Consider the following 25626-nt stretch of genomic DNA (forward strand, 5'->3'; position numbering starts at 1 on the left):
GACTCCTTGAATGGGGTCGATGCAAGACCATACGGAATGCTGCTGTTGTTTCTCTGAGGCTGAATTTTCACAGCATTAACTATTTCACATAATTAGAGCTGCAATGTTAGTTTTGAGGTGTATTTCATTCACCTGGAGATGGGAGTGACATCGTTGTTAGTGACATCATTAGCAGAGCTGTAGATCTTGTGTTCACTGAGGATGACATCATCGAGTGGCCTGGCTCATGCACTAGGTGATATCGGGTTAACTGGCGATACCCAGTGTCACTAATCACTAGGGAAATATTCTGGGTAGGAGCTGCAGGGCATTGGGTATTGTGTGTGGATGATATATTGTTAACTGGTTTATTGGGTAGAAAATGTGAGGGTCAGGGAGGGGGGCAGGGAACACCTTTTTCATTATAAAGTGAATAGTGACGTGTTTTAAGTCCAACGATGTCACTTAGCACACACGCCAGACTTTGAGAAATCAGTTCTCTGCCATTCACAGTCAAGATGATGATCCAGATGTGGAGAGACAGGGTGGGGGTGAAGGAGAAGAAGAACATCCTTCAACTTTAAAAAATGGTGATGGGGGAGGAGTAATGTAATCCAGATGATAAAGCGTGTGGGAAAAACATGATCCATCTCCCCATCTTCTTTATTATCTCCATCTCAAACCACCCTCCACCACCTGCCCTTTAAACTTCAATCATGATCTGTTCTTCTCCCTCTCATTCTCCCTCCACTCCTCCTGTCCCTCTAGCCTCCCCCTTCCACCCTTCCCGCCCCTCCGACCTCCCTCTTCCACCCTTCCTACCGTTCCCAGCCCCCACCACCCTGGCTTTGTGTCTCTGCTCCACTGTTGGTGGTGACTTGTCTTTTTGAATATCTGTGATTGTTTTTAAGGCGCTCTCCATTTTAGAAAATCATGCTGCTCTGGAACTGGTTCTATTTCCCATCCCAAAAAAAAGTCTCCTTACTCCATCTCATGATTCACCTCTTACTGCTGCTCGATTAAATGTAAAAAGTTTACCAATTGCACATCTATGATGGCTTTCAATTTCACAGCAGCCAATGGGGAAAATTCCCACAGTTTGTTTGCAAGTGTGCTTGTTGATGAGGCAGTATATGAATGCACATTAAAAAAAAACATTCTCTGTGCTGTACCTTCTTTCTTGAAGGTATTGACCCCTTGCTAAGCTACAGGGAGTGAGTCAGCATTGTTCATGTACGGGTAGTGCCAGCCTATTTGATTACAGTTGAGCCTGATCCTTTTCTTACACACTATCTGTACTCTAAATCATTGCATAACTTGAACCTTTCTAATCAGCTACTCATTGATGGTTTGATAAATTTAATCGATCATAATTTGTATGACTGGTACTTTTCTTGTTCAAGGTGGGACAAATTGAGGTATAGGCTCAGTGGTGGCACTTTCACCTGAGTCAGAAGGTTGTGGGTTCAAGCCCCACTCCAGAGACTTGAGTACAAAATCTAGGCTGACATTTCAGTGCAGTGCTGAGGCAGTGTTGCATTGTCGGAGGAAACGTTAGATGAAATGTTAAAATGAAGCCCTGTCTGCCCCCTCGGATGAATGTACAATATCCATGGCACTATTTCAAAGAGGAACAGGCCTAGCCAATATTTTATCCCTTAACCAACATCACAGAAACAGATTGCCTGGCCATTTATTTCATTGCTGTTTGTGGGACCTTTCTGTGCGCCAGTTTGTTGTGTTTCCTACATTACAGTGACTATATAATTGGCTGTAAAGCACTTTGGGAAGGTCATAAAAAGAGCTATATAAATGCAAGTTTGTTTGATGTTTGTTATTCTCATCTGGATTATTAGGTGTGGAAACCTTTTGTTCCTAAGCCAATATTTTCAATGCATTGTGCATGCTGGATATGTTATCATATACAGTGTATAAAGCATTCAGCTCTTTGCTCTTCACTTGGCTAAGGCTGCTTTGTCTAGTACATTCCCTCGGCAAGAAGAAGTTGTTTAAAGACTATGTGTGGGAATCTGTCCTTAAAAGAGCTGTAAATGAAGAGGCATGAATTGAAGCTGACTTTTTTAAAAAAATAGTTAGCTACAGGGGCTTTTTTCACATTTCATCTCTCTGTAACAATTTGATTTCTGAGATGATGGTGAATAACTGGATAGTACTGCTTATGTTTTCATTAGAAGTGTTGGAGTGCCAAGAAAATAGCATGGAATTTTATTTTAAAATTGCTAAATTTTCTGAGCAAAAGAATTGTTGGTATGGAAAATAGAGATACTTAGTCCTGCAGCATTCTGTGGTTGAAGAGAGAGGCTTGTTGGTATAGCAAGAGCTTTTAATGTGCATCTGGAAGCAAACCTGGGAGCACTTGCTAACACTAGACGCTCAAAACCAATTGTGATATTACAAAAGGTTAAACTAGGAATGCTACTTTAAGATCTCTGGAGCTCATTTGCACCAGTTTTTACAAAAGATTCCAGTCAACTACTTTTGCATATGCGCGATTACTTAGATGATCACTATTTATCAGTCACAGCAAAAACACACAAAGCAAATAGCTCAGGGTGTAATCTGAATAACAGTCTAAACTCTTCGTGTGGTCCCTTGGTAGAGGGAAGCAGAAGGTCAGTGGTAACGCTTTGATGCTTGGATTTTTTTTGACCCGACTATACTGATTTCTAAATCGCAAACAACATGCTTCATAAGTTGTCAGGCTACAGGAAAGTAAGAAATAGCAGCCTTGAAGTGTTGGCTCAATTACGTTTTCTAAACCAATCATGAATCAAACGACTATTTCAAAATTACTGCAAAATGCCTTAAATGATCGGTGAATTTGATAAATGTAATTTTTAAATTGCAAATGTACATTTTAGTATTGAGTAGGATCCTAGAAAGGGTCCTAAAGAGTCAATGCAGTCTCTTAGAATGAGAGGCTTTGGCTGCTCACCGCCATGATGTTTTTGCGGATTCTGCTGCTTAATGGTCAATAGATTATTCTTGGGTCTAATTTGGAAGTATGAAGGGGAGTTTTGAATCCTAATAATACAAGATTATGATACCTAGAGTAGAAAACAGGAGCTGGATTAAGATTAATTTACCCCGTGTTTAATGTGAAAAACGGGATATAAGAGCCTATCTAAAATTGCTGAAAGTTTGTGAAAGTACAATGTCAGGGAAAATAAGACATACATACCAGGTTCAGGTCCATGTCAGTTATCCAACTTCAGTGCGGTTTAGTTTTTCTTATTTGAAAAAATAGCTGCTCAGGTGATTGATATAGCCAGTCTATCTCTGTTCTGTTGCTATTTAGCTGAATAGAAACTGGCATTTTTCTTGGTCATAGACACTAACAGCAGTACCTGACTCCAATAGCAGTACCTGACTTTATTTAAATCAGCAAAAATAAGAATATTTTCTTAGGGAGAAAAATACTTGGTGACTTTCTTGCATATCAATTCAGGAAGTAAGTAGTTAGCTATTTGGTTTACATTTTATCAGGCTGTTTTAAAACCAGACACCCAACAGATTTTTTTCTTAAAATCTAAGGCATACTAAAGACTAAAGTACAAAACTGTATAAACTATTGCATTGCACTTTTTTTCCATTGGGTTTTTAAAGATACTGCTAGGTAATATTTAGTAGTACTTAATCCAGTGTTTCACACATGCTGGAAAACCTCTAATTTACTCCTTTTTGTGCTTCCTGTTTTAAATTTGAAAGCACTTGGTTTGGAATTAGTTTCCTATATAGTGCTTCTGTTGTCAGTGTGTCCAAGTTTTATTGTAATACATGTCTGAATAATTCATAAATGCAGTATAGTAGAATCTTGACATTTGAGAGATGTCCACAGCTCTTAAAAATCAATATTTACACAACATTGAAATGATTTGGTACCAAATTTTAATAAGATGAAGATATAAAAGACTCACTGTGGCATGCAGCCCATAATCAACTCACTGACTATATATCCAGTATTATCTGGGCCCAGGACACTCCCAAAGCCTTAATTTGGTTGTTGTGGCAGTGAGTTGATTTGCCCAATCAAGATGGCAATTGAAATATTGAAACCCAGATATTCTAGGACATTCAGGGGTGTTTAAATTACTGAGTTGCTCGAGTACAGTCCAAGTTTTTTTTAATAAAAAGTTTTTCTGCATTTCTGGGAAATACTTGCATTTAGTTTAAATTGTGAACTACTGGCATGTAAGATTCTCCAGGTTTGCTAGTAACATATAACTCAAATCCCAGATATAACCTAGAATATCCTGTTTTTGTAAGATCTGAATGTTTGAATAATATGGTCTCTTATTTTTGACAACAGCAATGGACCAACAAAGACTGACTCAAAGTGCTCCTGTCAAGCCACCTCCATCCATAGGTCCTCATAGTCCTCATAGTCCACAAGGAGGGGCAATATCAGGCTCCAACACACAGCAACAGATGAGGCTCCAGCAACTCCAGTTTGAGAAAGAAAGACTTCGACTGAAACATCAAGAGCTCCTACGACAGGTGAGTGCCTGAATTGACACTGGAGTAAACAAAAACCATTTTGCTGTAGTCATTGACTTTAAGAAACCAAAATGATCTCGCACTTAGAGTAGATTGGCATCACCAACAATTGTTATTGCAATGTATTTCCTGCTCAGCACATTGAGTCAGATAGGACCATAGGAGCAAGAGCCCCCTCAAGCCCCTTCTACTGTTGAATGAGATCAGTGTGACCTATCTTTATATGCCTGCTTTTGCCCCATATCCCGTAATGTCCTTGGTTTACAGAAATTGTCAATCTCTGATTTAAAATTAACAATTGACCCAATGACGCTGTCATTTGTGGCAGAGCATTCCAAACTTTTGCTACCCTTTTACATATGAAATGTTCCTAACTTCACTCCTAAAGGCCCTGGCCTCTTTTTTTAGGCTTGGTCCCTTAATCCTAGATTCCCCAACCAGTAGAAATAGTTTCTCTATCTATCCTACCTGTTTCCCCTTAATATCTTAAATCAGCCTTGATCTTCTAAGTTCCAGGGAATGCAACCATCATAATTTAGCCCTTGGGACCTAGGCATCATTCCAGTAAGACTATGCTTCATTCCCTCCAAGACTAACAAATGCCCCTTAGGATTTGATGTCCAGAACTGAACATGTGCTCCAATTCTGATGAATGGTCATCACGAAATCATTAATTCTGTATTTTCTCACTACAGATGTTGCCAGAGCTGCTAAGCATTTGCAGCATTTTCAGTTTTAATTGCAGTGCTCAAGGTGTGATCTAACCAGGGCTTTGAATAGCTGAAGATGATTTCTAGAAATCCTCTTGTGTTTTAGTCCTTTAGATATAAAGACCAACATCCCATTAACCTTTTTTGATTATTTTCCATACCTGTCCATGGCCTTTTAATCTATGTAAATGAAACCTCAGTCCCTTTGGGTCTCCACTGTTCTAGCTTTTCACTATTAGAAATTACTCTGGTCTAATCCTTTTTAGGCCCAAAGTGAATGACCTCACACATGCTTGCATTCGATAAAACTGTGGCAAATGGACTTAATTAACTTAATCTTAGAATTTAAATGTTGGCAGAATACAGATATTAGTGTGTCGTGCAATGCAACTAAAGCAGAAGAGATTGCATTAATCTATTAATGTCTTTATAATGTTATGTTCCCATCTCCACTGCTATCAATGCCATCAGCAAACTTGGATATATGGCTCTCTCTCCATCATCTGAATAATTAAAAATAGTGATTTGTTAAGGCCCTAACGCAAGTCCCTATGGGCTGCCTCTAGTCACATCCTGCCAATTAGAGTACATGTGCATTATCCTTACTCTGACAATCTGTTAACCAATAATTTGCCCTCAATTTACATGAACTGCAACTTTAGCTAACAGTTTCCTAAGTGTAGCTTTATCAAATGTTTTCTGAAGTCCATAGAAATAATATCCCTTATACACTACTCTAGTCACCTCTTCAGGGAAAAAAAATCCAGTTCATCAGTGTATGTCCTGACCTTTACAATTCTATGATGCTCTCTCTGATCAGCTCACTTTTTTTTTGAGGTGATCAGCTAGCCTGTCCTTTGATTATAGACTGTAGTAATTTCCCAACAGCAGATGTTAGGCTAACTGGTCCATAATTCCAGGGTTTCTCTCTCACCTTTCTTAAAAAGCAGAGCAGGATGTAATTTTCCAGCCTAAAGACATGATTGAGAGAACTTTTAAAGATCATAGTTGGGGTGTCTGCAATGTTCTCATTTACTTCCTTTAGAATCGTGGGAATGGAAACCATTTAGTCCTCGGGATTTGTCAATCTTTATAACAATGAAAAAGATAGTGGAACTAATTTGTTAATGTTAGTAGTCCCCCATCCTTGATGCAATTGTAATTTCCTTGGGATACCGGGAATGCCATCCTTTTTACCATAAACAGTGGCACAAAGTAATTGTTCGACAGGTCTGTTGTTTCCTTACTTTCAGTGATAGTACCAGTATCAGTTTTTAAGGGACTCATAGTAACCGCAGACTTTTTTTCCTAATATAATTTTTAAATCCTTTTTGTGGTGATTTTGATATCCCTTGCAAGTTTCTTTTTGTACTCCTTTTTGTAACTGTTACCATCTGTTTTGTCACCCTTTGCTGTTCTTTAGATCTGTGCTTTTTTTCCCCCCATTATTGTATGCTTTTAAAAAATTTCTATGTGATCTCTTGCCTCTTTAGTCATCCATGGCTGCTTTTTTGGCAAGTACAGCTCTTGCCCTTTAAGGGTATAAATTAGTTCTGTATCATATTCCTTTTTGAACACGCATCATATGTTGTTTTACCCATTTAACAAATTTGCCCAGTTTACCGTGGACAATCGGTTTCATCCTGTTGAAATAGGCTGGCAGATTATCATTGCTGGATTCTAATGACGTAGTAATTTTATTACTGGATTGATTGGAATTTGAACTCTTAACCCCTGGGTTGGTAATCCAGTACCAAACTGCTATGCTGTGAGACCTATTGGAAACTCCATATGTACTTGAGTGCGTGAGCAGTGAGGAAGTTGGCAATCCATTGGACAAGAATCTCATGTAGGTTTAACTTGATATCAACTATCTAGCATCAACTGTACGATCAACCCTCTCAAATGCCTTTGAAAAATCTGTTGTAATAATGGTTGAGGTTGTTTCCAGTTTATTGGCATTTTTATCAAGGAAGTTCACGACATCAGCCAAATAGTGGATTGTTGATTTTCCAGCCTGGCTACCAAACAGTGAAGTTGGGAAACAAAAACAGAATTACCTGGAAAAACTCAGCAGGTCTGGCAGCATCGGCGGAGAAGAAATCAGTTAACGTTTCGAGCCTTCATGGCCCTTCGGCAGAACTGAAGCATAGTTAGAAGAAGGGAGAAATATAAACTGGTTTAAGGTGGCTGGGGTGGGGGGAGAGACATTGAGGGTGTGGTGATTGTGGAGATGAGCAGATAATCAAAAGATGTCACAGACAAAAGGGTCAAAGAGGTGTTGAAGGTGGTGATATTTGTCTAAGAAAAGTGCTAATTAAGAATGGAAGACAGGATATTCAAAGTACAGCTCTAGTGGGGGTGGGGTGGAAAGACTAACAAGGTTTTAGTTTTAGATTTAAAAATAATGGAAATAGGTGGGGAAAGAATAATCTATATAAATTATTGAAAAATAACGGGTGGGGGGGGGTGGAGAAACGGGGTGGGGATGGGGGGAGGGGGAGTTTAAGATCTAAAGTTGTTGAATTCAATATTCAGCCCGGAAGGCTGTAAAGTGCCTAGTCGGAAGATGAGTTGGGTATTGATGCTCAATAGTAACCACTTAGTTAGAAACTGCTCTGCAACCCTAAAGCTGGGGCGTGGTTTGTCCAGTGTTGCTGGTGGTTTGTTGCTTCTCTCGGTAACCTTGCATACATCTCGTCTGAACTGGGTGACTTTTCCATTTTGAACTATCTTTCTCGAGTGCAACAAGGTGCAAAGCACTCATTTAATACCTCAGCCATGCATTCTGCTTCCACAGTAAGATCTACATTTTGGTCACTAATCAGCATTTCTTAGACTACCATTTTGCTGTGTATTTCTAAGAGACTTTTGGTTTATTTTTGTTAACTGCTGATCTATTATCATACGCCCTCTTTGTCTCTCTTGGTCCTTTTTTTTTTAGCTATCTTCTGCTTTCTGTATTCAGCTTGGTTCTCTACCATGTTACAAACTTTACATTTGTCATCACCCTTTTATTTCTGTCTCATTTTAAATTCCATCTTTTTAATCATCCGGGAAGCTTTAACTTCGTATGCCTTACCTTGGCACCCCCCCTCTTGGAATATGTGTACTCTGTACACAATTCATCGCCTCTTTGAAGGCTTCACGTTGTTCTACGGCTGTTTGGCAGACCAGTTTCTGATTCGAATCCACCTTGGCCCTTTTCAACTTGAAATTAGTCCTCCTCCAGTTAAGTGTTTTTTATGCTTGAGTGTTGCTGCCCTTTTTTCTAAACCTGGTGATATTGTGATCACTGTTTCCAAAATGTTCTTTCACAAAAACCTACAACAGATGACCCATTTTTTTTAATAATAAAAGCAAAATACTACAGATGCTGGAAATCAGAAACAAAAACAAAAATAGCTGGAAAAGCTCAAAAGGTCTGACAGCATCTGTGGAGAGGAAGACAGAGTTAACGTTTTGAGTCTGTATGACTCTTCGTCAGAACACTGATGGTAGTGTTAGCTTGAACCCCACACTAGCATCAAACTCTCAAGAATGGACCTCCTCTTATTGATTCCACAGTGTTCATTTTACAAAAGAAAAGTCCTATCTGAACAACATTACAAAGCTGAGTTTGCCCCACTTCCTACCCAAGTTTTTCTCTTGCCTTTTACATTCTCCACTGGTTTCTGAGTTTGAGATTGAAATGTTGCTACTCAGCTCATTTTTGCATTGGCTTAACTGACAAAATAGTCAAACTGCTGCAAAAACATATGACCGATCAGAAAATCAGTAATCGTCCATTTTTTGTAAACTGTTATCTATTGCACCCTTAAATCAGTTGACATTTATGGCATCAAATGAACAACCTTAAACTGCCCCCAGTATCCAACATTTAAAATACAGTAAATTAAAATAAATTCAAACAAAATATAGGAAGGAAATCACTCCTGGAGCTGTATTCCTCCCTCTTCTGGCCCTTAACTTTCCAGTAGCTGCTAGTAACTCGAGATATGATTTGTATTCCTGGTGAAATCACTTTTATGACTGAAAATCCCATCCTCCTCCTTAATCTTCAGCATAATCAACAGTGGATTCCAGTATCCTCCGTTATTTTCTCAATGTAGAATGAATGCTACTATATGCACTTAAGACAGAGTGGGGTATTCGGACATCAGTGTGAATACAGTGAAGGTATGAATTCATCTATACAACAGCCTGTAAAATTTGCTTTTTGCTGGACCTTGATTTTGCTTACTATTAAGCAAGCGTGGCTTCCCAGTGGTTCACTGGATGAAGAGTTTATATGGATTAAGTGATGAGCATTAATGACTAGAAATTGTCTGTGCTGAATTACCTGATATTACTGCATTGGCCACAGCTGAACCCAGCCCAGTCTCTTTGACTCTCAGGCTGCTGACCTGAAGGAAACTATATGTGATTGAAGTTTCCACTTGAGTATTGTTAATTAATTAAACCTTCAGCATTCCTGGGTCAGGAAACTAAGTTCCAGACTTTTTTAATTCACTCATGGGATGTGAGCATTGCTGGCTAGGACAGCATCCATTGCCCATCCCTAACTGCCCTTGAGAAGATGGTGGTGAGCTGCCTTCTTGAACCGCTGCAGTCCATGTGGAGTAGGTTCACCCACTGTGCTGTTAGGGACAATGAAGTGAAGGAAAAGCGATATATTCCTAACTCCAGGATGGTGAGTGGCTTGGAAGGGAACTCCCAGGTGGTGGTGTTCCCATAGAAACATAGAAAATAGGAGCAGGAGTAGGACATTCGGCCCTCCCAGCCTGTTCTGCTATTCAGTATGATCATGGCTGATCCTCTACCTCAACATCGTACTCCTGCGCTCTCCCCATACCCCTTGATGCCTTTAGAGTCCAGAAATCTATTTCCTCCTTAAATATATTCAGTGACTTGGCCTCCACAGCTTTCTGTGGTAGAGAATTTCACAGGTTCACCGCCCTCTGAGTGGAGAGGTTTTTTCTCATCTCAGTCCTAAATGGCCTACCCCATATCCTGAGACTGTGACCCCTTTTTCTAGATTCCCCAGCCAGAGGAAACATCATCCCTGCATCCAGTCTGTCTAGCCCTGTCAGAATTTTATACATTTCAATGAGATCACCTCCCGTTCTTCTAAACTCCAGTGAATACAGGCTGAGCCAACCCAATCTCTCCTCGTACGACAATCCTGCCATCCCAGAAATCAGTCTGGTGAACCTTTGCTGCAGTCTCTTTATGGCAAGTATATCCTTTCCTTGGGTAAGGAGGCCAACACTGCACGCACTACTCTAGATGTGGTCTCACCAAGGCCCTGCACAGCTGCAGCAAAACATCCTTGCTCCTGTACTCAAGTCCTCTCGCAATGAAGGCCAACATACCATTTGCCTTCTGAACTGCTTGCTACGCCTACATGCTTGCTTTCAGTGATTGGTTTACAAGGGCACCAGGCCCCTTTGTATATCAACATTTCCCAATCTATCACCATTTACATAATACTCTACCATTCTTTCTTTCCTACCTAAGTGGATAACTTCACATTTATCCATGTCATACTGCATCTGCCATGTGTTTGTCCACTCACTCAACCCATCTATATCACCTTGAAGCCTCTTAACATCCTCCTCCCTACTCACATTCCCACCAAGTCTTGTGTTTTCAGTAAACTTGGAAGTATTATATTTAGTTCCCTCATTCAAATCACCTAATATATATTGTGAATAGCTGGGGCCCTAGCATTGATCCCTGCGGTACCCCACTAGTCACTGCCTGCCGCTCCGAAAAAGACCCATTTATTCCCACTCTATTTCCTGTCTACTAATCAGTTCTCAATCCATGCCAATATATTGCCCCCAATCCCATGTGCTTTAATTTTGCACACTGACCTCTTATGTGGGATTTTATCAAAAGCTTTCTGAAAATCCAAATATACCATGTCCACTGGTTCTCCTTTATCTATTCTGCTTGTTACAAAACACTCCAGTCGAACATGATTTCCCTTTCAAAAATTCTAAGTGTTCTGTTATCACATCTTTTATAATAGACTCTAGCATTTTCCCTACTGATGTTAGGCTAACCAGTCTGTAATTCCCTGTTTTCTTCCTCTCACCTTTTTTAAGTAGTGGGGTTACATTCGCCACCTTCCCATCTGCTGGGACTATTCCAGAATCTACAGAATTTTTGAAGATGACAACCAACACATTGATTATTTCCATGGCCGCCACCTTTACCCTGGGATGTAGATTTATCAGGCGATGGGGATTTATTGACTTTTAGTCCCATTAATTTCTCTAGCACTTTTTTTTAGTAATAATTTCCTTCAATTCCTCCTCCTCACTAGACCCTTGGTTCCCTAGCATTCCTTGTTGGGCTGCTTTTCCTATTGTGTTGTTGCGCCAGAGAGAAATGTATAACTGTTGCACTGCATACATTTGTTCCTTAAATGTTAGTCATTGCCTATCCACTGTCCTGCCTTTTAATGAAGTCCCCCAATCTATCTTGGCCAACTCACGCTTGATACCTTCATAGTTTCCTTTGTTTAGATTTAGGACCCTAGTTTCAGATGAGACTACTTCACTTTCCATCCTAATGATGAATTCTATCATGTTATGGTCACTGTTACCTAAAGGACTCCACTCAACAAGATTATTAATTAACCCCTTCTCATTGCACCATACTAAATCTAGGGTAGCCTGTTTCCTAGTTGGTTCCTCAACATACTGGTCTAAATAGCCATCTTGTACAAACTCCAAGAATTCATCCGGCACAGCATTATTGTTAATTTGGTTTGCCCAGTCTATATGTAGATTAAAGTCACCCATGATTACTGTTGCATCCTTATTGCATGCATCTCTAATTTACCATTTAATGCTGTCCCCTACCTTACCACTACTATTTGGAAGCCTTTAGACAACTCCCACTAATGTTTTCCATCCCTTGTTGCTTCTTAGCTCCACCCAGACTGATTCTACATCTAGACTATCTGAGCCAATATCCTCTCTCGCTATTGCACTGATTTCATCCTCAACTAACTGCCACCCAACCCCCTCTTTTGCCTGTCCTCCTTAAATATAGAGTACCCTTGGATATTCAGTTCCCAGCCTTGGTCACCCTGCAGCCATGTCTCCATAATCGCAATTATATCATACCCGTTTACACCTATTTGCGCTGTTAATTCGTCTACCTTATTGCAAATGCTCCATGCATTCCAATACAGTGCCATCAGACTTTTTAACATTTTTGCACATCTTTTTTCTACAATGGCCCTATTTGCTGCTAGCCCTTGTCTCCTCTGCCTTCCACTTTTGCTTTCTACTTTTCTGTCTTTCATTCCTATCATTGGCTCCCCTCTCTTGTCTCTCTGCTTAGGTTCCCATCCCCCTGCCATCTAGTTTAAATCCTCCCCCACAATACTAGCAAAGGGAGATGGACCCAGGGGACTCCTGCCTAACGTTTTCACTCTGGCAGCCACCCATTCCCTTTCTGCCAGTGCTCTATTTACCTGCAGTGTGACCATCTCACTGTACATGCTATCCACAAAGATCTCATCCTGTGGATGCTCCACAGTAGCTGCAGCTGCAGATACTTCCTGCACGTGTGGTTGCCCTGGACACTGGAAGTGTCCCTGACTCCCCACATCGCACAGGAGGAGCATTCAACATGGCTGAGCTGCCCTGCCATGACTCACCCATAAATTATTCCCTTTACTTGTACTTCCTCTAGCTTAGAGAATATTAAGGACAGTAGAAATACTTCCAGGTCCTACTTGCCAAGGCTGCTGCTCTTCTTTCTGAGGAAAGGTAGAAAATAAAAGGATAATCTTCCCTCTTCACTGACTCCCTTTCCCACCAAACTCCAACTTAAGCACTCTAATGCAGCCCCAAAGCAGCACTCCAGTGCAGACCATATGTCTGCTGCCCTTGTCCTTCTAGATGGTAGTGGTCCTGGGTTTGGAAGGTGCTATCTAAGGAGGCTTGGTGAATTCCTGCAGTGCACCTCGTAGATGGTACACACAGCAGCCACTGTGCATTGGTGTGGAGGGAGTGACTGACACCCCATCTACAAACAATCAAGTGAGCTGCTTTGTCCTGCATGGTGTCAAGCTTCTGGTGGTGTTGGAGCTGCACTCACCCAGGCAAGTGGAGAATATTCCACCTCACTCCTGACTTGTGCCTTGTAGGTGGTGGGTGGACTTTGGGGAGTCAGGAGGTGAGTTACTCGCCACAGGGTTCCTAGCCTCTGCCCTGCTCTTGTAGCCACAATATTTATATGGCTACTCCAATTTCTAGTCAATGGTATCCCCCAGGATGTTGATAGTGGGGATGCCATTGACTGTCGAGGGGCAGTGGTTAGATTCTCTCCTGTAATAGCTGGTCATTGCCTGGCACTTGTGTAGCTGAAGACTGGCATCTGATGCTGAGGGCCTCTGGAGGAGGCCGAGGTGGATCGTACACTCTGCGTTTCTGGCTGAAGATTGTTGCAAATGCTTCAGCTTTATCATTTGCATTGATGCGCTGGGAGCCCCCATCATTGAGGATGGGATATTTGTGGAGCTGCCTCCTCCAATGAGTTGTTTAATCGTCCACCACAATTCACAACTGAATGTGACAGGACTGCAAAGCTTGGATCTGATCCATTGGTTGTGGGATCGCTTAGCCCTGTCTATCACTTGCTCCTTATGCTGTTAGGCTGTTGTCGCTTTGACACCTTTTTAGATATGTCTGGTGCTACTCCTGGCATGCCCTCCTGCACTCTTCATTGAACCAGAGTTGATCCCCAAGCTTGGTGGTAATGGTAGAGTGGGGGATAAGCCAGACCATGAGGTTAGATTTGAGTACAATGCTGCTGCTGATGGCCCACAGCCTCTCATGGTTGCCCAGATTTGCCAGGTTTGTTTGAAATTTATCCCAGTTAGTGTAGTGGTAGTGCCACATAACACGAAGGAGGGTGTCATCAATGTGAAGACAGGACTTTGTCTTCACAAGGACTACACAGTGGTCACTCCTACCAATACTCTCATGGACAGATGCATCTGCGGCAGGCAGGTTGGTAAGGATGGGGTGTCGAGTATGTTTTTCCCTTTTGTGGGTTTACCACCTGCCGCAGCTCCAGTCTAGCGGCTATGTCCTTTAGGACTCCGCCAGCTCAGTCAGTAAGTCAGTAATGCTGCTACCAAGTAACTCTTGGTGATGGGCATTGAAGTCCCCCCACCCTCCCCCAGAGCACATTATGTGCTCTTGCCACCCTCAGTGCTTCCTCCAAGTGGCGTTCAACATGGAGTACTGACTCATCAGCTGAATGGGGGGGTGGGGTTTGGTGATGGTGGTGGGAGCGCTGTACGTGATAAGCTGTATGTGATAATCAGCAGGTTTTCTTGCACATGTTTGACCTGATGCCATGAAACCATGAGGTCAAGAGTCAATGTAGAGGACTCCCAGGGCAACTCCCTCCCAACTGTATACCACTGTGCTGCCAGCTCAGCTGGGTCTGTCCTGCCAGTGGGACAGGACATACCCAGGGATGGCAACGGTGGTGTCTGGGACATTGTCTGTAAGGAGTGATTCCATGAGTCTGAATATGTCAGGTTGTTGCTTAACTAGTCTGTGAGACAGCTCTCCCAATTTTGGCACTAGCCTCCCAGATGTTAGTAAGGAGGACTTTGCAGGGTCAATAGGGCTGAGTTTGCCTTGTAGTTTCCGGTGCCTAGGTCGATGCCAGGTGGTCTGTCCAGTTTCATTCCGTTTAGAACTCGTAGCGGTTTGATACAACTGAGTGACTTACTAGGACATTTGAGGGCATTTGAGAGTCAACCACTGTGGGCCTGGAGTTGCATGTAGGCCAGACTAGGTAAGGACGGCAGGTTTCCATGGTTTCATGGGCATTCCAGATTTTTATTGAATTCAAATTTCACCATCTGCAACGGCAGGATTCGAACCAGAGCATTACCTAGGGTCTCTGGAATACTAGTCGAGTGACAGTACTACTATGTCACTGCCTCCCCCATAATATTTTCATTGTTATTCAACCTGTAATGTAATTAACATTCATATGGGTGTCAGATGAGGACAAAATCAGTTGACTTGCTCATTGAGTTCACTTGGATAAGGTACTGGAAGGCAATTGTACACTGCCCAACAAGTTGGAGTCTTAAGTAAACCGTATTGGCAGAAAAATCACAGGAAATCTGCTTCATCAATAGGCCTTCTAATTTTTGATCTTTCTCCCCCTTTCCCTGTTTCCCCTTAGTTTGGGTTAACCAATTATGTGACTCCAGCTGCAAGCAAATACATGCTTTTTTGGGCCAAATCATTAAACAACCTTTCATAATTAAAATACTTGAGATTTATTCAGCAAAGCAACTTTGAAAGGAAAAGCAGATGCTACTTTAAACACAATTAACTTCACACAGAGTGTTGAAAGGAACTAATGTGCATCATTAACTGCATCATCAGTGCCTCTTCTGTAGAACTGTAGTAAGCCTTGTTTACGTGATGTAAGCAATAGAAGGTCAATTGAGATATATTGAATTAAATTGGGGTTTATTGGATTCAGTGCTAAACTATTACCATTTGATCATTGTTCTTTCATTCCAAAAAAATATAAGATAGGGTAATGATATATTTTAGAAACAATATGAATGTGTTTATTACTAAAGACTTTTCTGTGGTCTTGGGCTTCACTCTTTACACACTGTTCACAGGAAATGGCCTTGCGCAGTCAATTGCCAACAATGGAACAAGATGGCAGCCCTCAGAATCCAGTTTCATCACCTGCAATGTCCCAAGATGTAAGGACAATGACTACCAACAGTTCAGATCCGTTCCTTAATAGGTGGGTATCAGTCTAAAATTCCTTGTTGTTGGTGCAAACCCGATATAAATATCTACATTAATAAAGTATCCTTGAGATTTCAGGCAATTATATCCTTATAGAATGAGACTTGCTCACAGCCTCTGAATAACAGTGCACACTGACAACTGAAAAGTGAAGTCTACCATTTTGAGTCTGATACAGGGCATTGATGTTGCAGGTCTGTGTAGACATTCCAGTGATATCATAAATGCAGCTTGAACCAACTACATTTGCTTGAGATTTGTTAGAGTGGTATTAAAACCACTTTTGGTGAAACTGCACACATGGTGGAATGGGGTGATTAATCAAGACCAGTGCAATTATGGAGCCTTTCCACTGGTGTATTGAATCCATTTGTGAAGTAAAGCTCATGCAGGAGTTGATTGAAATGTAAAATAGTAGACAAGGGCAGAGTGAATGCTATAATCCAAGTTAGAAGGCTAATTGCAAGGCCATTGAAATATATGGAGTGTGCTATGCTTTCAAGTGAGATGCTTTTAAAATGTACCATTTCAATACAAACTGAGAGACTTGACCTCTCATTAAAAACTGTGGGTGGTTATGTGCTCCCCCATAGTATAAACACTCATTCCTTGTTGGTGACTGTACAGCATCCAACAGTACTGCACTGTTTTAATGTTACTGTATTCTTGATTTTAACATGGAATACTGCTCCAGTCTGTCAGAAGACTTAAAAGGAGGATTACAAAGTGCAAATTTACAGAGCACAATAGAATATTTAATCAATGCAGAGCCTTAATTAAATAAAAACAAAATACTGTGGATGCTGGAAATCTGAAACTAAAACAGAAAATGCCGGAAAATCTCAGCAGGTCTAGCAGCATCTGTGGAGAGAGAAACAGAGTTAACGTTTCAAACCCATATGAAGAAGGGTCATGCAGACTCAGTTGTTAACTCTGTTTCTCTCTCCACAGATGCTGCTAGACCTGTTGAGTTGTTCCAGCATTTTCTGTTTTTGTTTCCGGCCTTAATTACTTGTGAGTTTCTATAATCTTCACAGCTTTGGGTCTGGCTAATATTTGAAGATCATTTTGTGCTTTACCGAAGCAATGTCTTGATAGCATGAAATAACAGCATCTTTCTACTCATCAAATGCCTCTATTTGGAAACCCCAAAACCTTGAAGGTTCATCCTGCATTATTCAGCATGTACCCTTGTATCTGGCAGACTGCAGAATGGTGGGTGCTAGGCTACCTGCCCAGAATAGCAGTATTTTTGAAAAGAACGATTTTTTTCCCTATTAAGATGAAAATGGTCTTTGTAAAAAGTAGGAATGATTAACTTGGTCTTCCAAATCTTTGTTAGAATCATAAAATGAAATTTTTAACAAATACTGGCCAGAATTTTCCCATTGACAATTTGGGGGCGCGGCCTGCTCGTCGATGAGAAAATGACATGGGATGACATCGGGAGGAACACCCGACGACATCCCTGTCCCTTTAAATTTTCAGGAAGGCGGGCGGACAACAGTGAAAGCAGCTGTCCGCCTGCCGAGGCCATTGTCAGGGTAATTAAAGTAATTAAGGGCCCTGCCCGTCCAACCTTAAGGTTGGCGGGCAGGCCAGGAGCCCCAACGGGCTTCTGAAAAAACATGAAACCTCATCCACTGGCGGGATGAGGTTTCATGTTCCTTTTTAAAAACTTTAATAAATGTAATGTGATATATATTATGTGATATTGTCACATGAGGGGGACATGTTAATATTTTTATTTCTCTATTTACTTTTGTACACTCAGTAATCTTCCTGAGACAACACTTTGTCTCAGGGAGCAGTGCGCTCTTCTGCGCACATTGACAGCTGGGGTTTCTTCACCTCACCCCCCCCCCCCCCCCCCCCCAGCACAGGAAGCGCATAGCGCTCCCTGTCGGGCAGGCCGCTGGGCGGGCCCACTCAAAACAGCGGCGGGCCCCGTTTCGGTAGCAGGGGTCGGCTGTCCACCCGCCGCCAAGCCAGTGGGGCCTGCATGCCATCCAAGGGCAAAATTCTGCCCACTGATGCAGTTTTTTTACGTAAAAGATACATGTTGCATTGCCAATAGATCAGAGCACATTTCTCTAGAAGTGATCTGAAAGAACTGCTAAATTAATTGGTGGATTGTAAATAATCAGTAAGAATTGAGAAACCTTGAAAGGAAACTAAACCGAGTCAGACCGCGTCCGACCGGGTCAGACCGCGTCCGACCGGGTCAGACCGCGTCCGTCCGGGTCAGACCGCGGCCATTACATACTAAACTTCTGCCATAAAGAGATCCATTCCTGGTGGCCTCACAGCCATTCACACTGCATCATCCAAGTAATTTAAAGGATTATTAACCTCATCATCAAATTATAAGTGCCTCCCTAGCCATATGAAAAAAGTCCTCCATAAAATTCTCATCCTAAATTTTCCTTCATCAAATGAGGTCTTTGCTCTGGATTTAGGCTACATTTACACTGCATAAGTGCAAAACTAAATCACTTTGCTACAGCTGTGGTGTAAATGGAACCATATCCAGGAGAGCTACACAATCTTTCCTAGCAAAATACAAACTAAGTGCAACTAAATTATATCTCTGTCTATTCTAAATGGTTATTGCTTCTCAAATGCCCAAACTATGACATGTCAAACGTTATCTCAAGTTTTTGAGGAATCTTGTTTAGTTGAACTGTATTACTTGATGGTTTTGAAAATCTGCTCACCTACGTTAGTCATTAAATTTCTTAATAGATGTATTGGTGCAAAGATTACATAAATTGTATTCCAAGATTTCTAAAGTGTACTTGTAATAAAATTTCAAATTTGAGTATTTTCTTCAAAGACTTATTTGCAACTCAATGTCAAACTCCAGTTTTCAAGTTTAGAACACTACGCCATATTCCTTATTTGAATCAAAAGTTAGGAATAGGATTTTCTTAATGCAAGTTTTCTAAGATGCACATTAATATTCAATGCTGCAATATTTATATAAACTAATTGGGACCAGTTTCCACAAAGTTAACTGATATGGATAAGCACAAATGAAAAATAAATAGAGCATGAGGGCACGTGGTTACAAAAAGCAGACACTAAAGCCTCTTGGTTAAAGCTACACAATGAAGTTATTCATACTCTGCATTACCAGTTTCTGCCTACCTATCTGATTTTCTGCTAATTGGCTTGGATTCATGGGGCTGTCCTAAGGCTTTGCTGATCAGAAGCTGAAATCCAGAGGATGTTTGGGTATATTTTTCCTGAGGGGAAAGAAGGAGTGTGCATGTAAAAAGAAATTCTTAAACTCTCAATGCATAGCTTTTTCCCCCAATGTTTCCTCCCAACTGGTTTATTTTTCTTATAGTGGAACATACCATTCCAGGGAGGAGAGTACAGACAGTGGACTCGGCATGAGCAGCTACAGTGTACCCAGAACACCTGACGACTTTCTTAACAGCGTTGAGGAAATGGACACAGGTCTGTTGGGTTCCTGGAACAGGAAACTCCCTTTTGTTTTTTAGTGATTTGATCACCTAAGTTTCTAATGTCAAAAAATGATGAATGGCATTAGGTTAGCCATAGATTTTGATCTGATGTTATGTTGAATAAATTAATCAGTACTGCAAAATGTAATATTGTCACTTGGTAATAAACTAATTCAACATTTCAGTTTGTGTTGAGTTAGCTGATCTTGGTGACAATGCCAGCTGCTACTATGGCCTCGGTACACCTAGGCTTGGAAGGAGGTGCAGTGGTTTGATTTCTCGTTGTTCAGTGATTTCTGCTACAAAATATAAATGAACCGACATCACACAAAGGTATAATTGTCAGCTGTGATTCCTTACCTGGTCAAACAGCCAGGCAAAACATTACACTAAAGAGCATCAGCACATTGGAAAAGAAAAGAGCAGAGAAATTTTGGGGAAATGAGTATATAGCAGGTGAACAGTGTTGAAGTTTTCTTTCCACTATTTGAATTTTATTGTGGAGATAGGATGTCTGTTGAGCAATTGAGCTATCCTCAGTTTCTTTTTGATTTGTTTACCTAGGTGAAAACCTTGGCCCAAATAATATGGGCTCCCAGCAAAACCGTTTTCCAGACTACTTGGAAACTATCCCTGGTACTAATGTGGACCTTGGAACACTGGAGGAAGACAGCATGAATGTAGAAGGAGAGGAGTTAATGCCAAGCCTACAGGAGGCACTGAGCTCTGACATTCTCAATGACATGGAGTCTGTCCTTGCTGCCACAAAGATAGATAAAGAGAGCTTCCTGACATGGCTATAGGGCCCTTGGTTCTATCAGACTGCCTTTGATTCTGTGAAGGATATGAAAACTTGAGACATTTTTATGACTTGTTTTGGACTTAACCGAGTTCTGTCTCTTTGATGCAACATTGGATAAACTCTGAATATTTGAAAAGGATTCTGCCATTTAGTATTTCACACATTTCTGAAGTAGTGATTAGTAAAAACTATACAATTTTGACCTGTTTTAATGTGTTAGAATATCTGTCTTGCTGTATCCCGTTTAAGTTTTTTCTGACCCATTTCATACATTTGGAACAATACCTGTCATTGAGTGTAATCCTTTACTTGTATGAATTGTGCAGTTTTGCAGCAATGATTACGTTTTTTAACTTTCCCAACATTTTTGAGGTTGAAAAATCTCTGTTTTAAGCGAGTATATTAACTCTGAAGTAGGCTTTCACTGTGTTATCAGATTTACTTAACGGCTGCTGAGATGTCAACAGAGAACCTGGTGCCAATTATAAGTGCCTTTGCCCAGCTCCTTTGAAACTCTGTTACATCTTGTATCCAAATATGCTGCCTATCTGCGTCTTCCATTTTTCAGTATACACAGTACCTAATTTGCTTTTGCCTTTAAGCTATTGAAACATCAATTTCAAACAATTGTCCAATTGAGTCTGGGAATTGGGTGACTTCAAAGTGAACTCTCAGCTGTTAGTTTAATTTGATCTTATTTAAATATGAAAGATTTGTCAATGCTTTTTAATTACTTGTACATGTTTTTACAGTATATTGGACATGTACATTTTCCTGTAATGTCTTATCAAAATTAGTTTAGATGAGCTTGAAAGTAGGTTTTTTCTTTTGCAGTTGATCAAAAGGTTATTTTTAAACCAAAAGACATAAGGCATGACAAATAAAGAAGTGCTGGTTATATACATGCTTAAGGAAAAAGCCTTTGAAGTTGTTTTGTAGGTGGTAGAGTGGTTACATGGCCTGTTTATGTTATATGTTAGATGGCTAGCAGGGCAGATAGTGTCAAGAGTCCTATATACAGTAGTGAATTTTAGGTGGAGGTTAATAGTTATAAGGACATATATATGTGTATCATAAAATATTAGATTTAAGAATTGTGACAAATCAGCAGGAGCTTTGTGATCAAAAAGATCTCCAAAGAGTATTCCTTTTTATGCTGAAATTCATAAGCCTATTTTTGCAACATAATTCATTTTCTAATGAGCTGCTGAATACATTATACCTTCTGAAAACCATGTATTTGGGTTTTTACTTGTAAAGATAATGTGGCGTGTGAATTGAGTATATTTTTTAAATAGGTACTGATGGCGAACCCGGAAAACATTTTAAATTTCACTTACTAAATCCTCTTGTTTTCCAATTTCTTGTTCAATCCTTGGAGAGTGCTGCTTTCAGATTCTGTCCAGGTAAAGAAAAATACATGTATTGTACAGCTGCTTCACTGTGGGTAGGCCACGAGCATGTGGTTGTTTCTTGGGCTACGGTTTTAAAAATTTCTTTTATGTCAAGTCTTAGTGTATTTAATGAAAGTGCTACATTCTAAATCTTGTAGATTGAGCTTGGGGTCTTCCTCTCCTGCCTGAGCTCCCATTTGTCTTAGAGGATTTTAAAAATTGTACACAGGTCAACAATGATTTTGTATGAATTGTATAAATTTGATGATGCATGTGCTATGCAGCTTGTGCTCCAGGGCTGAGCAACAAGATTGTATACAATCAGTTTGTGGTTATGTACTCATCTTTGTAACAGTAGTGCTAATTTTGAGAAGCCATATAGATTCTAAACTTCTCTTTTTAAAACCAAGTCCTAAACTAAGCAAGTCCCACAATTTTCCACCTTTAAAAGGAAGAGGATTCTGTTAGGTCATCCTGATTAAACTTAATTACCTTTTTTGAAGTAAACCGCGAAAGAAACATAATCACTGCTTTGCATGGTCATGTACAGGTAGTTATACTAATGAGAGGAAAGGTTGTGTTTTTAATTTCTATGGGTTGGTGACCTATATGGTCCTCGCCTCCTACCAGTTAAACAAATCAGTGTTGGAACTAAAACAATGCAACAAAGTTTTAAATTTACAAAACATTTCCAAATACTTATCTAAGTGTACAGTTTTTTTGTTTTTGCACATGAATAATGAAATCTTGGTGATCATGACCCTAATATCTTTAAATAGCCAGAACGTATGCTTGGCATACATTGAACACTGACATTTGTCTTGTGATAGTTGTTAAACATGTAAAATTATTTTATATTGAGTTCTGATAAATGCACACATACTTCAATATATAATTCAGTACATTAATGTTGATTTTCAACTGTACCAGCATGCCAGTATATAGATACATACAGTAAATTCTGTTGCATTTTATTTCTGTATGTAATACTTTCCAATGGTTCATGATGATTCATGTGGTATAAAATATATTCTTTGTGGTAAAGAGTTGCTTTGTTTTCTTACATCTATCTTTGGTTTTAGCAAACAAGAAAAATAATTTTTAAGCACATATATATGTCTACAGATTACTACTATAATAACTTCTAAATCCCCTAATTAATCTGACTCTCAGTTACGCTTTTGTTAAGGCAACAGTAAGGCAGAGATTTTAAAAGACTCAGGCAAAGAAACATGATACACTGAACCAGTCGAATTCAAAGTGAGTTTTCTTAACTTCAGCTCTTTGAAGCCAGCAGTTTGAGGCATGGATGCTGAAGGCTTTTCACACACTTGTAAGATCTTAAAATGTCTTTCCTTACAAGCAGTCTTCTCTTCTTTATACATACTTTCCCCTTTGAATGCAAGTTCCCATTGTTTCATGATGTCTTTGGACTTCATCATTCTGATAATAAAAATCTCTCATAGCACTAAGTTTTACCAGTAATCTTTGGGGAAAAACAAACACACTGTTTCTAAACTCACCTAGCTAGGTGTAATATTTCACGCCCTCTTTTGAAAACAATCTAGACTGGTTTATTTAAAAATGCAAATGTCCTTTTACACCTTACATTCTAAGCTTCTCCCATGTTTACATCAAAGCCTTCAGACCAGCTGACTTTAATCCAGTTAAGTCTCTCTCTCACTCACACACACACTCTCTCTCTCTCTCTCTCTCTCTCACTCACTCACACAACTATTTTACAATAAATTCCAATAACACTATTTAAATTCCAATAACACTATTATATCTTCCTGGCACACCTTAAACTCCATCCTGCATTCAAATTCCCCTTTGAGCTGGAGTCGTCTAATACGCTCCCTTGACATGCTATTTGAGAAATTGGCTAATGGGCTGTCCACTACTATCTACCACAAGTCTACTTTCACTGGTTAATATGGTCAATATACATGTTGGGATTCGTATAGTTCCACATTGGCCTTGGAAATCTTATATACAGGGCCCTAGCCCTTTGCTCACCTTGCAAGATTGATGCAGAAATAGAATGTATCAAAGCTATACTGCAGCACAAAAGCTATCCTGATCAGATCATTGTTCACTGTGTCTCATGCAAACTTGTAAATGGGCCAAAGGCTGCCACTTTCAGACCTGAAAAGTGCTCAATCTACCTCAACTTACCCTGGAAAGGCAAAGTTCAAAGATTTTGAGATACAACAGGTTAAGCAAGCTGTTCACCCTGCAACTCTGCAGTGGCTATGTGAGTGGCGTTTTTCACTAATAGGCTGCTGCTGTCAGTCCAAAAAGACATTCTGCCTACCACCAAATTGAACAATGTCATGGATGAATTTCAGTGCAGCTGCAAAGCTAGGTACATAGGCCATGCGTCCCAATAATTGAATCAAACAGAATGTTCCTTCTATTGTCCATAATAGGCAGGGTAGAGACCGTACTTGACCAGCCCCCACTTGCAAAACCCATACATAAATTTGTATGCAGGGTCTTAATTTCTGCAAACCAAAGGAATATGTTCAAGCCTTGCACCTTTTTTGAATTATCTGGGAGCTGGGGGAGCCTATTGTTCCCTGTTGCTTTCTGCATGGCAACACCTCAGCCAATCAAGAGTCCACTTGCCAACCAATTAGCACGCCTTTTCCCTGAAGTGTAAATTGTGATCATTTGAAATTTGCCCTGGTAAGTGCATGATGAAAAGCTTTGGCAAAATGTGTCTCTTTTAGCAAAATTCTTGTGATGTAGGAGCTGCACTCAACCAGGGAAGTAGTGTGTTGCTGACTTGCAGATGGTGAACAGACTTTGGGGAGTCAGGTGGTGAGTTCCTGGCTGCAGAATACTGAGCCTCTGACCTTTTTTAGGCACACTATTTATATGGCTGGTCCAGTTCAGTTTCTGGTCAATGACAATGCCCCAAGGTGTTGATGGGAATTCAGTGATGGTAATGCTATTGAATGTCAAGGGGGAGGTGGTTAGATTCTCTCTCATTGGACATGGTCACTGCATGGCATTTGTGTGGCACGAATGTTATTTGACACACTAGCCTAAGCCTGAATATTGTCCAGCTCTTGTTGCAGGTGGATGCAGATTGTTTCAATATCTGAGGAGTTGCAAATTGTACAGAATTCAGTTCCATCATCAGCAAACATCCCCACTTTTGACCTTATGATGAAGCAACTGTAGATGTTGGAACTTGGGGTACTGTTCTGACAAACTCCTATGTCAATGTCCTGGGACTGATAAGATTAGGCTGCAACAACTACAACCATCTTCCTTTGTGCTAGGTATGACTCCAGCTAATGGAGAGCTTTACTTCCTGATTCCCATTGACTTCAATTTTACTAGGGTTCATTGAAGTCGCACTTGGTTAAACGTTGCCTTGATGTCAAGGGCGGTTATTCTTGCCACAACCTCTGGAATTCAGCTCTTGTTCATGTTTGTACCAAGGCTGTAATGAGGTCAGGAGCTAAGTGGTTACGGGGAGAAGGCAGGAGAATGGGGTTGAGAAACTTATCAGCCACAATTGAATGGCGGAGCAGACTTGATGGGCCGAATGGCCTAATTTCTGCTCCTATGTCTTATGGTCTTATGGCTGAACCCAAACTGAGCATTATTAGTAAGTGCAACTTGATGGCACTGTTGATAATACCGTCATTCACTTTGCTGATGATTGAGTAGACTGGGGCAGTAATTCTGATTAGATTTGCCTTGTATTTTGTGAATAGAGCTTATATGTAATTTCCACAATGTAAAGCTGAGTTTAGAGTGACTGCTGCATTGCCAGAGTTTTCTTTTCATGAGATGTTGAATTGAATGTCCTATTTATTAGCCAATTTGAAGAGCAGCAAGTTCTCCAAACGTTCTGGCCAACTTAGCGCCTTCAACCTATAGCATCAAAAATAATTAATAGCT

At 40.4% G+C, this 25626-nt stretch overlaps 1 protein-coding gene across 4 annotated transcripts in view; it reads left to right on the plus strand.

Moving 5' to 3' along the window:
* Window positions 1–22749, plus strand: part of yap1 (Yes1 associated transcriptional regulator) — a 156710-nt gene extending 133961 nt beyond the window's left edge. For all 4 annotated transcript variants that reach the window (XM_078545822.1, XM_078545823.1, XM_078545824.1 and 1 more), the window contains 4 exons: window positions 4310–4497; window positions 15901–16031; window positions 19389–19501; window positions 20074–22749. In XM_078545822.1, the coding sequence (XP_078401948.1) occupies window positions 4310–4497; window positions 15901–16031; window positions 19389–19501; window positions 20074–20312 (671 nt within the window). In that variant the 3' untranslated portion in view covers window positions 20313–22749. The remainder of the gene's footprint in view (window positions 1–4309; window positions 4498–15900; window positions 16032–19388; window positions 19502–20073) is intronic.
* The last annotated feature ends 2877 nt before the right edge of the window (window positions 22750–25626 follow it).

This window comes from Cetorhinus maximus, chromosome 7 (genome assembly GCF_964194155.1).
Source record: "Cetorhinus maximus chromosome 7, sCetMax3.hap1.1, whole genome shotgun sequence".
NCBI classification, from domain to species: domain Eukaryota; kingdom Metazoa; phylum Chordata; class Chondrichthyes; order Lamniformes; family Cetorhinidae; genus Cetorhinus; species Cetorhinus maximus.